General features: G+C 38.9%; 1 protein-coding gene across 2 annotated transcripts in view; it reads left to right on the plus strand.

The window, feature by feature from the left end:
- LOC121444664 (phosphorylase b kinase regulatory subunit alpha, skeletal muscle isoform) overlaps nt 1-13345 on the plus strand; it is a 150776-nt gene that overhangs the window by 120363 nt on the left and 17068 nt on the right. For both annotated transcript variants that reach the window (XM_041646569.1, XM_041646570.1), the window contains 7 exons: nt 638-794; nt 1086-1165; nt 1865-1943; nt 2069-2198; nt 8167-8268; nt 11119-11234; nt 11523-11561. In XM_041646569.1, coding sequence (XP_041502503.1) covers nt 638-794; nt 1086-1165; nt 1865-1943; nt 2069-2198; nt 8167-8268; nt 11119-11234; nt 11523-11561 — 703 coding nt within the window. The remainder of the gene's footprint in view (nt 1-637; nt 795-1085; nt 1166-1864; nt 1944-2068; nt 2199-8166; nt 8269-11118; nt 11235-11522; nt 11562-13345) is intronic.

Genomic DNA, 13345 nt, shown 5'->3' on the forward strand with positions numbered 1-13345 from the left:
TTGTATGTATAAAATTACTGAACTCAAGTTTTGTGGCTTCTGCTGATGTTTCATAGCTAGAAAATCCTTTTCCTTCCAGCATTATGAGCTAATTTCCCTTAAGTTTTTTTTATCATTTTAATATTTATGTCTTCACACATTTAGAATTGTAAGATACACTTTCAGGCACTGATCCAACTTTTTCCAGAAAGCTACTTGATGCTTTTAACATCATTTAATAAGTAATCTACATTCATCATATACTAAATTCCCAATTTCAGATAACTTTCTATATCTCTAAATTGATTTGTGTAACAGTAATTGTATAATAATCACATATCTGTCTCCTTTCAACACAAACCAATTCTAATGTTCATAAAATAATACAGTGTGCTTTCAGAACTTAAACCTTTTTCAGTGATGTTGAAGCTTGAGATGTGGGTAAAAGAATGCATTGTGTCAAAGCATAGCTAAATTATAAAATTGGTGTCTTAGACATTTAATTTCAAGATTGGGAGATTGACTCTTATGGTTTTATAAGTGTTTTTAATAAATAGTTTTTTACTAAAAAAAAAAGGCCAAAACAGGCATATCCATTATAACAGTAAAAGAAAATATTTTTCTCATTTTTAATGTACTCCCATTTTTAAAATTCCAGAGGACCTGACTGGGACACTGAATTGTATGAAGAAGGAGGTGCTACTGTCAGGGAGCTTCTTAGCGAACTATATGGCAAAGTTGGTGAAATTCGGCACTGGGGTCTGATCCGATACATCTCTGGGATCTTAAGGAAGAAGGTGGAAGCACTTGATGAGGTACTAATAAGTTCTTGAAATTACTCAAAATCTAAGTGGGGAATACTTTAAAACTCCATGCTGGGAGCATAGCACAAAGGTAGGGTAGTGCTTACTTTTCCTGGAATCCTCGGTTCAAGCCTTTGCACTGCAGAGGGATACCTTGATTTTCCTAATTGTTTTTTAAACAACTGCAACTTCTAATTGTTTTCAATTGCACGTAAAGTTTCTGATACTCAGCTTTTTATTTGTGAATGTTTGGAAATCTGAAAATTTTGGAAAGGGTAAGTAAGCTCTGCTCCCTCTTCATAGGCCTGCACAGACCTTCTCTCATACCAGAAACACCTGACGGTAGGACTTCCTCCAGAACCTCGCGAGAAGACAATCTCTGCGTGAGTGGGGCATGTGGTTGGCTTTTTATAAGGTTTCGCTGAGCCTTTAAGAAATTGGGTGAACTTGCCACAATTCTCTTGTCCTAATTTGTATACACCTTATATATACAGAGCTGCAGAACAGGAAAATGATGGGATACAAGCAAATGAAAAGAGAAAACTTATTGATTTTTCTAAATCCCTTAATTCTACTCATTCTAAAAACACACAAAGCACAGAACATTGGGAGTTGACAACATAAAAGGCAACCACAATCTGAAAAAGAAATAGAAGAAAGTATATGGCTAGAGCATTGGGCTGTTATATGCACCTCTATGCTGCTGAAGAAGGAATCAAAGGTGTGAAGGTTAAAGTTGAAAGGGGAAATGGGCACTCACAAAGCACCCCGAGTGCACGGCTGCAGGAACACCACCATCAGCTTCTTTCTTTGTAGCCATTATGCTTATTTGTCACATGGTAAAGATTAACAGTGAAACACTGGTCTGGAAAGACATCGAGGGGTGAGTTTTAAATGAAAGTTCTGTTAATATGGCAAGAGTGTGCCTCAGAGGCAGGGCGTGGGAGTTTTGCTGTGAAAGAACTACACTTGGTAAGCTGTTGTGGCAGGGGTTTGGACTTGCACTGAGGTTTTAATTTTTAAAATATATTTAGGCTAAATGATGGTAGACTTTGGACTTCATTCACTGTTTTCTTCCTTAGACCTCTACCATATGAGGCACTCACTAAGCTAATAGACGAAGCCAGTGAAGGAGACATGAGTATTTCAATCCTTACACAGGTGGGCAGCATTAAAAAGCCTAACCTGGCAATTGATGTTTCAGTATTTGTTTTTAATTGACCTGACAACTTGCAAAACAGACATTGTGACACTCTAACTTTTGTTTATATCCATTCTGTACACAGGAAATAATGGTATATCTTGCCATGTACATGAGAACTCAGCCTGGCCTCTTTGCTGAAATGTTCCGACTTCGAATTGGTCTGATCATCCAAGTTATGGCAACAGAACTGGCTCACTCTCTTCGATGCTCAGGTATTCATTTAATTCAGTAACTAATTGTAAGTGGAATTCACTTCTAGGGCAGATCCATGAAGGTTGAAATCAGGACGGGAAGGAAGAACATTTTATTGATCCATTGTTGTTGATTATTTACTCTTTTTATTACTATTTTTTTTTTTTTGGCAGAGGGCCTGCCACTCAGCTACCAAATAAATCACACTGGCCTTAGCTTGGCTTGTTTCTAGCCAGCTTTTCTAAATTTAAATCATCCCCTCTATCTTTTGCCTCCAGGCTTTTATCTTTCTCTGTTTCTGTGTGCTTTTCTTTACATCTTTCTCTATGTCTTGCTGTGTAGTTAGGTGGCTGGCCCCTGATGTCCTCCTCTCCTTGTTCTAAGTTGCTCCTTCTTCTCCCCTCCCAGATTTCTCCTCCTATTTATTCTCTCTGCCTGCCAGCCCCGCCTGTCCTTTCTGCTGCCTTGATATTGGCCATTCAGCTCTTTATTAGCCCGTCAGGTGTTTTAGACAGGCAAAGAACCACATCTTCACAGAGTTAAAACAAATACAACATAAAAGAATGCAACACAACTTTGCATCATTAAAACAAATTTCCACAGCATAAACAAATGTAACACATCTTAAAATAATATTTTATAACAATCCATAGCTCAAAAACTGTGTAAGACTGTCTTGTTCTTGTGTTTCTTAGTAACTAAGTGAGCAAAAAGATGGCAACTTCAAAATGCCACTTCTTGTAGACTCTGCATTCCACATTCTTCTTAACCAAGTTCTTTTACCTGATTTCTTCCTGATGCCTCAAGGGCTTTAGAGACTGGTATTCTGTGTTGGGGTCTGATGGAAAGAAGGAAGCTTCTGGACATCAGTGTGAGTCACTGAGTGGTATATCAGAGTATTAATGGTCTGTCAGGATCATGATCAAGTAAGGAAGTATTTTATTAACACTTATCTAACAAATGTAGTAGTACTTTCTCATCAAGATTGCCAGTCTGCATGTAAAGACCCAGAGACTTTTTATTATGAAAGTTTGGCCTTAGCTTAGACTTGTTCCTAACTACCCTTTATAACTTAAATTAACCCGTATTTTTTTTTTATTCTACATTCTTCCACGAGGTTCATTACCTCATTTCCTCACTGTCCATCCTGTTTCCTCTGTGTCTGGCTGGTAGCTCTGCCTTTCATTTTCCCAGAGTCCTCTCTGTCCCTAGAAGTCCTGGCTAACCTCTTCTTAACTAGCTATTGGCCATTCAGCTCTTTATTAAACCAATCAGAAGGCACATCTTCACAGTGTAAACAAATATTCTGAAACATTTCTGGTTTTTTCTAAATAAAAAGGAAAGTTATCTCTAACACAATAAAACTATATACAATAAGAATCAGGTACGAATTACATTCACAACATCGAGTTTATTTGTATCTGGCAAATCCAGAGAAACTACTCTATTATCTATCTTATCTTGGTAAATTCAAAGTCTTGTACCTGATTTACTTCCTTTTATAACTATGGAAAACTGTAACTATAACTATCTAATCCTCAACCACTGAAAGGATATAATATTACCTGAAAAAACAGGAAGTACAGAGAAAGCAACTTCTAAACCTAAGAAACAACAGAAATACCTAGCTGCTTGGACAGTCAACCCAAGGTTCCTCTGTAACTTTGGGGCATCCATCTTTGGCCTATGGGCCTAGAACATCTGACAGACTTTTCTATGAAGCAGACTATCCTACCTTATCTTGGCAAAGTTCAGCAGTCACCTTCTTTTGCGCCCTGCTTATCCAATTTGGACAGTATACATATCAGCAATCAAGGCAAGGGCAATTTCTTGCCCAGTGGCTATCTTTGCCACAGTAAAAGTAAACTCCACATGAAGGTTCTTCAGTGTCCATCATTCTTTAATGAAGTAGATTGGTGTTGCCAGGAGCAGATATGTCTCATTGTCATGAAAAGCCTTATGTTATCAAAACATTTTTAAATGTCATAATCTGTACATCTTTGAGGTGTTTGAAGACCATCTACCTATTTGAAATATTTCTCTGATTGACCTTGAAAACATACCTAACATGACCATTAACTTGATTGTATAGATGACTAACTACTATCCTGTATATCTTTTATTATCCTAAATAGTTTTTAAGGACTAGAACTTTATGTTACATTTTTTTTTTTGGTTTTTTGAGACAGAGTTTCTCTATGTAACATCCCTTGCTGTCCTGGAACTTGCTCTGTAGACCAGGCTGGCCTCAAACTCACAGAGATCTGCCTCTCAAGTCCTGGGATTAAAGGCATGTGTCACCACTGCCTGCTTTTTATGTTACATGTATAAATGAGCTACATAGGTTCAATACATTAAACAAGTGTAGGAACATGAATTTGTATCAACATACAAAACTCCATAGCAATATTTGAGATTAATGTTCCTTCCCCACTTTTTCAAGAAAAAAATCTCTTAATCTAACCTACTTTGTTTAGTTTTTTCCCTGAGCATGACAAGTAACACCTTGCAGAAAAGTCCCCTAAATAATGACACACATCCATAGCCCACCCAACAACCAAAAATCGCCCACCCCACCTCTTGAGAATGGGAGTGTCATGTTCTCTAGACTGCTTCCTGTTGTCTGGGGGTGATGGCATCTTTAGGACACCCTGAGAAAATTTGGATAATGGTCAAGTCCTGAAAGAGCTAGCTGTATAATTTTTATTTTGTCTCTGTGTGATGGGAAAGTGTAGATAGAACTTATTTGAAGTCCCAGCTGGAGTAGTCTGTGATGCTGGACCATCTCAGCTAGCAGCTGAGATCTGGTTGTTCTGGATGCAGAACTTTGTAACAGAACTGTAACAGAAGCATTCGGAGAGCCTGAATCACCAGGGCTACTTGTCTTCATTGGTATCTGGTCTTTTTGTTCTGAAAACACACAAACTTTTAAAGGTAACATACATATCTGCATTAATATAAGTATGGAATGTGCGGTGTGTACAAGTCAGCTAAAGATTATTTTTTTATTTTATGTGTGAGCAGGTAAAAAAGCATTTGTCAACTTTATAAGTGCATTTGGACTATATAACCAAATTGCTATAGAAATATCTGTCTATATGAAAGTATGGCATGTAATAATGAGTCTTGAGGACTCTGTAGCCAACAAGATATATCATGTCTCATCCAGTCCCAGAGCTGTTCCATGACAAGGGATCAGCATATATGTCATCTGTCCTGTAGTCTTTCCTGGCTTCCTCTGGCATGTCTACAGCCAAGATCCTCAGGAGGTCTCCCACATCAAACCTGATCATTATAATTTTGAAGACGTTTAGGCTTTGCATTTCCTGTGGAAACAAAGCACAACCTCTCCCACAATGCAACACATTTCCTAGCTTTCATTATAAAGCCAAGACATCCCTAAAGTATATAGGCTGGTTTAATTTAGCAGTCTCTTTCAGAATCCAGTGTCTCTCAGCAGCAGCCATTCTCTGTTAATTAGCCTTTTAAAAAATCAAAATTATCAAAGCACCATATAAGGTACAAACTCCCTTATTATAATGTTTCCCATTCTTAAGTGGCTAATTTTTAATATTATTGATTTTTATTGAGCTGTATATTTTTTTCTACTCTCCTCCCTGCCTCTCTTCTGCCCTGCAACCCTCTCCAAGGTCCCCATGCTCCCAATTTACTCAGGAGATCTTGTCTTTTTCTACTTCCCATGTAGATTAGATCCATTTATGTCTCTCTTGGGGGTCCTCATTGTTGTCTAGGTTCTCTGGGATTGTGATTTGTAGGATGGTTTCCTTTGCTTTATGTCTAAAAGCCACTTATGAGTGAGTACATATTATATTTGTCTTTCTGGGTGTTGGTTACCTCACTCACAATGCTGTTTTCTAGCTCCATCCATTTGCCTGTAAAATTCAAGCTGTTGTTATTTTTTTCTGCTATGTAGTACTCTATTATGTAAATGTACCATATTTTCCTTATCTATTCTTCAGTCGAGGGGCATTTAGGTTGTTTCCTGGTTCTGGCTATGACAAACAAAGCTGCTATGAACATAGTTGAGCACATGTCCTTGTGACACAATTGAGCATCCTTTGGATGTATACTCACAAGTGGTATTACTGGGTCCTGAGGAAGGTTGTTTCCTAACTTTCTGAGAAATCACCACAATGACATCCAAAGGGGCTGTACCAGCTTGAACTCCCACCAGCAATGCAGGAGTGTTCCCTTTACTTATCTTAGGTTTGTTCCTAACTACTTCTTATAACTTAAATTAAATAATATTTTTAAATCTGTGTTCTTCCACAAGATTACCTCATCTTCTTACTGTTCATCCTGCTTCCTCCATTATCTGGCTGGCGACTCTGCCTTTATTCTTTCCAGAGTCCTCTCTGTCACTGGAAGTCCTGCCTAACCTCTTCCTGCCTAGCTATTAGCCATTCAGCTCTTTATTAAAATAATCATGAGGCACCTTGGCAAAGACATATCTTCACAGTGCAAACAAATACTCCACAACAAACAAGACTTGAAAATTATTTATAGATTTGCCAAGATAACAATTTTAGTTAGAAAAATAATTGGGGGCCAAGGAAGTTATACAACAGACTTGTCAAACAGGTTTATCTAACCTTGATAGTGCTACATAACCTTTGCCAATTATTAAGTTCATGCTTGAAGACCATGTAATTGAGTTTAAAAGAAGTGAGATAGTGTTGGTACACACCTTTAATCCCAGCACTCAGGAGGCAGAGGTAGATGGATATCTGTGAGTTCAAGGCTTACCTGGTCTACAGAGCAAGTTCCAGGACCACAGAGAAACCTATCTCAAATAAACAAACAAAAAAACATAAAGAAAGAAAAGAAAAAAAAACAGAGGAGGGTTGGGTGGTGGTGGCGTATGCCTTTATTCCCAACACTTGGGAAGTAGAGGCAGGCAGATCTCTTGAGTTTGAGGCCAAAAATTTTATCAATTTCTATTCTTGCAGATTGGTGTCTTCTCTGAATTCCAAACAATCACTGGTTATATTTCTCAGTTAACCTGTATATACAATATTTTGTTGTTTTTATTGTTTCTCTAGTTTACATGTTGTTCTATCCCTCCAAAATTAATAGTCAGCCTCTCAAAGTTAGGTACTATGTATTATACCTGCTTGTACTTACATTGCTTAAAATAATGACCCATATGTAGTATGCTCCTTGTAAATGAATAATGTTGAAGAACACATTCAAGTTATTTTCAGTATTCTTAGTAAATTCACCAACTCACCTCTGTTCTCTTTTAACCATATACACTGAGAAATTTTCAGTTTAACTGTGTGTGCATATACATTCATTGCTTTTCTCTGAATGTCTTCCATTCCTCTTGATAGCCTTCATTCTTCTCACCCTCATATAAAAACTGTATGGCGTTTCCCAGAAATGTTGTAATATGATGAAGAAGAAATTAGTGGGCAACCTAATCTAAAATCTAGGTAGTCAGTTCTTAAATAATTAAAATGTGGTGCTGTATGAATAGCCAATTTATGTTGTTAGAAATTTATTCTGTAACTGCATCTTCTAAAGTGAGTGACTTAGAAATCCTATTAAAGGAAATAGAGGGTCTAATCCCCATCTAAGAGGAGAGGAAAGGGCACATCCAAGTGAGAGACCAAGTGTGGTCACATGTGCCTGCAATTCTATCACGTTATAGACTGAGGCAGGAGGATGACAAGTTTAATACTAGCCTCAGTTGGGCCAGGCAGTGGTGGAGCACACCTTTATTCCCAGCACTTAGGAGACGGAGGCAGGAAGATCTCTGTGAGTTCAAGGTCACCTGGTCTAGAAAGTGAGTTCCAGGACAGCTAGGATATACAGAGAACTATGACATACAGAGAAACTATGTCTTGAGGAAAAAAAAAATTACCCTAGGTTGCATATTGAGATCCTGTTTCAAGGAGAGAATGGGAAGTAAGGAGGATATGGTGGGCAAACTAGAATTCCTCTGCATGCATTTCTGTTCATTAGCTGAAGAAGCCACAGAGGGCCTGATGAATCTGAGTCCTTCTGCCATGAAGAACCTCCTGCACCACATCCTCAGTGGCAAAGAGTTTGGAGTGGAACGAAGTGGTAAGACCCAAGCGCTGAATTTACACTTCAGGGTACTTCATTTTAATTTTCCATTTTAGGATGTTTTCCTTCTAACAGAGGGTATCTTGGCTCCCAAATAAATAAAACTTAAATGGATAAAACATTTAAAAGCAAAGCTATCTTTTGGAACAAGATTTGCAAACTAAAAGACAAATTCAATTTAAGAAAAGATTTTGGACTGGGGAAATGGCTCAATGGGTAAAGTGCTTGCCACACACACTTGATGATCTGAGTTTGGATCTATCACTTCTCCAAAAGCTGGGCTCAGTAGCTTGTGTCTGTAATCCTAGCTCACCCTTATCCTAGTCTGCCTATAGCAGTGTGGTAAACACCATGACCAAAAGCAACTTGCAGAAGAATACGTTTATTTGGCTTCCATGCACTTCAGGAACTGAAGTGGAGGCCATGGAGGAATGATACTCACTGACTTGCTCCTCATGGCTCACTTAGTCAGTTCTTTATACCACCTTTCCACAATATCCTGGGCCTTCTTACATCACTAATCAGGAAAATGCCCAATAGACAGTCTGTTGAAAGCATTATTTCAATTGAGGTTCCCTCCTCTCAGATGACTCCAGTTTCTGTTAAATTAACAAAACAAAGCTAACCAGGGGAGATGGGAGGCAGAGACAGGAGAATCTCAGAAGCTTGTGGCCAGCTAGCCTGGCATATGTATCATTGAATAGGAGAGGCTCTGTCTGAAACAAGGTTGAAGTCAGGGTCCAACACTTAAGGTTCTACTCTGCCCTCCACATGCACACCATGAGCAACATGTTTGCGCTCTCTCTCTCTCTCTCTCTCTCTCTCTCTCTCTCTCTCTCTCTCTCTCTCGCTCTCTCTCTCTCTCTCTCTCTCTCTCACACACACACACACACACACACACACACACTTTTTACAGAAGATTTGGAAATACAAGCATATGTGTAACTTCTTTTTCCTTAAATGATATGACAACTAAGTAAACTAATAGCTGTCATGTTTCATTAAAATTTTTATTTGCGCTTGCTTATTTATTGTCTGTCTGTGTGTATTGGGGGAGGGGTGCCACAGCACATGTATGGAGGCCAGAGGACAACTTGCAGGAGTCGGTTCTCTCCTTCCACCATGTATGTCCCACGAATTGAACTCAGGTCATCAGACTTTGTAGCGAGTGCTTGCACCTGCTGGGCCATCCCTCGTGTTTCTTTTTAACTATGTATTAAATTACCTTTCATTATCGTAAGTCAGGAAGACAACTAAAAATCCATTCTTAATCTTTTTTATATTCAAATTGGCAGTAATTCAGTAAAACTGATAATGTACGTGTATGTTTGCAGTCGCAACATATCCACTATATCCTTTCAACCTTAAATTCTAATATCTCTAAGAGTCTTTTACAAGCTAATCTTCATATGCACTTTTTACATTTTTATTAACAGGTTTTAATTTTATATATCACTGAGGGTACAAGCTTTGCTTTAGTACATGCTGTAGGTACTAAATCAAAACCAGTGTGTACTTTGGGTTTTTGAAGCATTATTCTTTTAAAGAAGGATAACAAGAACCTAACAAAGTTTTTTTTTTAAAAAAAAAGGATTATCATTTTTGGTTGTGAGCCTAGCCTTTAACGGCTGAGCCATAAACCGGGCGGTGGTGGTGCACGCCTTTAATCCCAGCACTCAGGAGGCAGAGGCAGGCGGATCTCTGTGAGTCGAGACCAGCCTGGTCTATAGAGCTAGTTCCAGGACAGGCTCCAAAGCCACAGAGAAACCCTGTCTCAAAAAACCAAAAACAAACAAACAAAAAAAAAAAGGATTATCATCTCCTATATTTAATCATTAATGTTGAGTTATTTTTTCAAGACAGGATGGCCAGACTTCAGCATGTTTTGTTTTTGAAGTCTGTTGTGTCCTTGCATGGCTACCAGGGACATATCTGACTGGGGTGATGAGGTAGTGAAGAAAAGACAAATATGTACAGACACACAGACACAGAAAAGCCGAAAGCAGTGGATTGGACTCTGACGGAGAAACCACAGCATCCCCAAAGCTCATTATATTTACTATATACAGTTGAATCGAGAGGTGTGGTTATTGCATACAACTGAACAAGGAGGCGGGTCTAGCTAAATCTCCATAGGAACAGTCTTAAGGCTGTAAACATCTGGGAAAAAAAAAACTAAGGTGGACATTTTCTGCAAACACTATCGATAGTCACATTCAGATCACCAAGGAGGACTTTTCTGTCCCTCTAAACCTCACCTGGGGAATGCTTTAACACTTCACACCCATGGGGCTAAGGTATTGAAATACTTGCCATGCCAGTGTCAACAGCACACGTTCACTTAGGAGTTCCTCCACTCGCCACAAAAGTTAGAAAGTATAGGAGCTGAAGAGACAGCACAGTGGCTACAAGTACTTACTGCTCATCTAGAGGATCCAAGTTCAGTTCCCAACACTTGTGTACAGCAGCTCACAGCTGCCTTTAACTCCAGCCACGGAATCCAACTCCCTCTTCTGCACATATGTGGCATACATTTATGTATATACATGCATGTGCATGCGTGCACACACACAAATACAACACACAAATAAGAATAATGAAAATAAAATTTTTAAGTTAGAAAATAATATTCCTCAGGCAGGAAGTATTTCTAAAATGCAGACTCTGAATTAGTAGGCCGGATATGGGACCTGTGGTGCTAATGGTACTGGTCCAAGAACTACACTGAAACAGCAAGGTTGCACTAGGATTTTTTAGGTTAAAAACAAAAGAAAGATGCACATGTAAGTCTTTTTAACATGGCAGAGAAAATTAGACAGGTTCTTTTTTATCTCTCATTCTGTACAGTTCGTCCCATTGATTCAAATGTGAGTCCTGCTATTTCCATCCATGAGATCGGTGCTGTTGGAGCAACAAAAACAGAACGAACTGGAATCATGCAGTTAAAAAGTGAGATAAAGCAGGTAATATATAACCTGAAAAAATATTGATGTAATCATAATTAATAATATTCTTAGCTGGGTGTGATGGTGCATGCCTATAACCCCACATGCAGGGCATAGAAGTTGGAGGAGCAAGAGGTCAAGGTGCGACAGCCTCAGCTAGAAAGCAAGATGGAGGCCTGTCCAGAATCCTGGAGAGGCTGTCCAAAAACAAAATCAAAACCAAAACATTATTTTAGAATCAAACTTTGTTAGAATAATTTATTTAGTTTCATATCCTCGGTGTAACTTGAACCATTTATTTTTCAGGTGGAATTTCGTAGACTGTCTGTCTCTACTGAGAGTCAGGTGAAACGACAAAGACTTTTTAAACATATTTCAAGCAGCCTTCAATTCCATATAGCATGCATGATTATGAGCTTTCCACAAGTAATAACAAGCCATGGAATCTCCCTCATAGCTACTATTTCTAGATAGCTTTCCCCTTTTTCTGGATCAAATGACTTAATTTTTGGAGGAATTGTCGCTGGCAACAGATAACAAGAAACCCTGGGTTCCCTTATTACAAGTAATGTGTAATTTATAATGTATTTTCTTTATAAAAGTGATAGACTTCCTGCTTTTAAGAATAGCTAGTTGGAGAAATAGATCAGCAATTAGGAGCACTGGTTGCTCTTGCAGAGAACCTGGTTTTCTTTCTTAGCACCCACATACTGGCTCGCAACAGTCTGTAACTCCAGTTCCAGGAGTTTTGGTGCTGTCTTCCACTGCATGCACATGGTACACAAATGTATATACAGACAAAATACTCATATGCATAAAACACAAATAAATCTTTTTAAAAATGGGGGCCAGAAAGATGTCTTAGTGGGTAAGAATACTTGCTGCCAGGTTCAGTTCTCAGTACATCCATGGTGGCTCACACCTGTCATTAACTGTAGTTCAAAATATCAGGTGTCCTCTTCTGGCTCTATAGGCATCAGGAACACATAATACTACAATATGTACATGCAGGTAAAACATGCATACACATAAATTTTAAAAATATATTAGTTACAGGTGGTGCACGCCTTTACCCCAAGTAGTCAGGAGGCAGAGGCAGGTGAATCTCTTGAGTTCAAGGCCAGTCTGGCCTACAAAGAGAGAGTTCCAGGACAGCCTGGGCTACACAGAGAAACAATGTCTCAAAAAAAAAGGTACTAGAGAGGATACCAGATTAGATGAAGGCTTTGTTTTTAATCTCTTTTGGCGGGGTTAACATGTGCAAAGCCCTGGGTTTCATCCCAAACACCATAAAAATAAATGACAGGATGGTTTTATGAGATTTTAACACAAAATAGGCTTTCTAACTACTATAGGAGAGAACCATTAAATGATACATACATATGAAGAGGAGGAACAGCTGCACAGGACTAGGAATCAATAGGAGTCACCAAACGATATGGCCTTTCACTGTAGGAAACACTGAATGACTTAGTGCATTAGTCAAAGAAATACCTAATAGCTTTTAAAATTCTGGGAAATCATAGTATTTTAAGATGTCCAAGTTGAGAAGGTGCTAATTTAATCCCTTCTAGTAGCGCTACTTTTTTACCATTTGAGAATTTTGCACGTGCATATAGTAAGTACATTTGATCAAGTCTGATCCTCAGTCCTTCCCTTCCACCTTCTCCATGTGCCCCTCCACTCTCCTCTCACAACTTCATGTACTATGTTTTTCAAACCCATTGAGTCCACTGAGTACTGCTAGTGGGGCGGGGGGTTGTATGGCTGTCTACTGAAGCATGAGCAGCCTTTTAGGGGCCCCATCCATAAAGGGAACTGATGTTTCTTCCCCCAGCAGCCATCAACTCCCGATAGCCCATCTGAGAGTGGAGTTTCTGAGCCCCTCCCTTTCCACGCTTAGATTTTGGCAGACTTGATTTTATGCATGGTATGAGTTCATGTGTGCAACAGCTGTGCCAGTTCTGGAAAGCACTGTTCCACGGTGTTCTTTAATCTTTCCACTCTCTCTTCTGCAGTGATCCCTGAGTCTTGAGAGTGTATATATAATATAGATGTCCCATTCAGGGCTGAGCACTCCACAGTCTCTTATTCTCTTCATGAGACCCAGATGTGGGTCTCTATATTAA

Source organism: Microtus oregoni, unplaced genomic scaffold (assembly GCF_018167655.1).
Source record: "Microtus oregoni isolate MIOR12 unplaced genomic scaffold, Mior012 000136F_ref0000326, whole genome shotgun sequence".
Lineage (NCBI taxonomy): Eukaryota > Metazoa > Chordata > Mammalia > Rodentia > Cricetidae > Microtus > Microtus oregoni.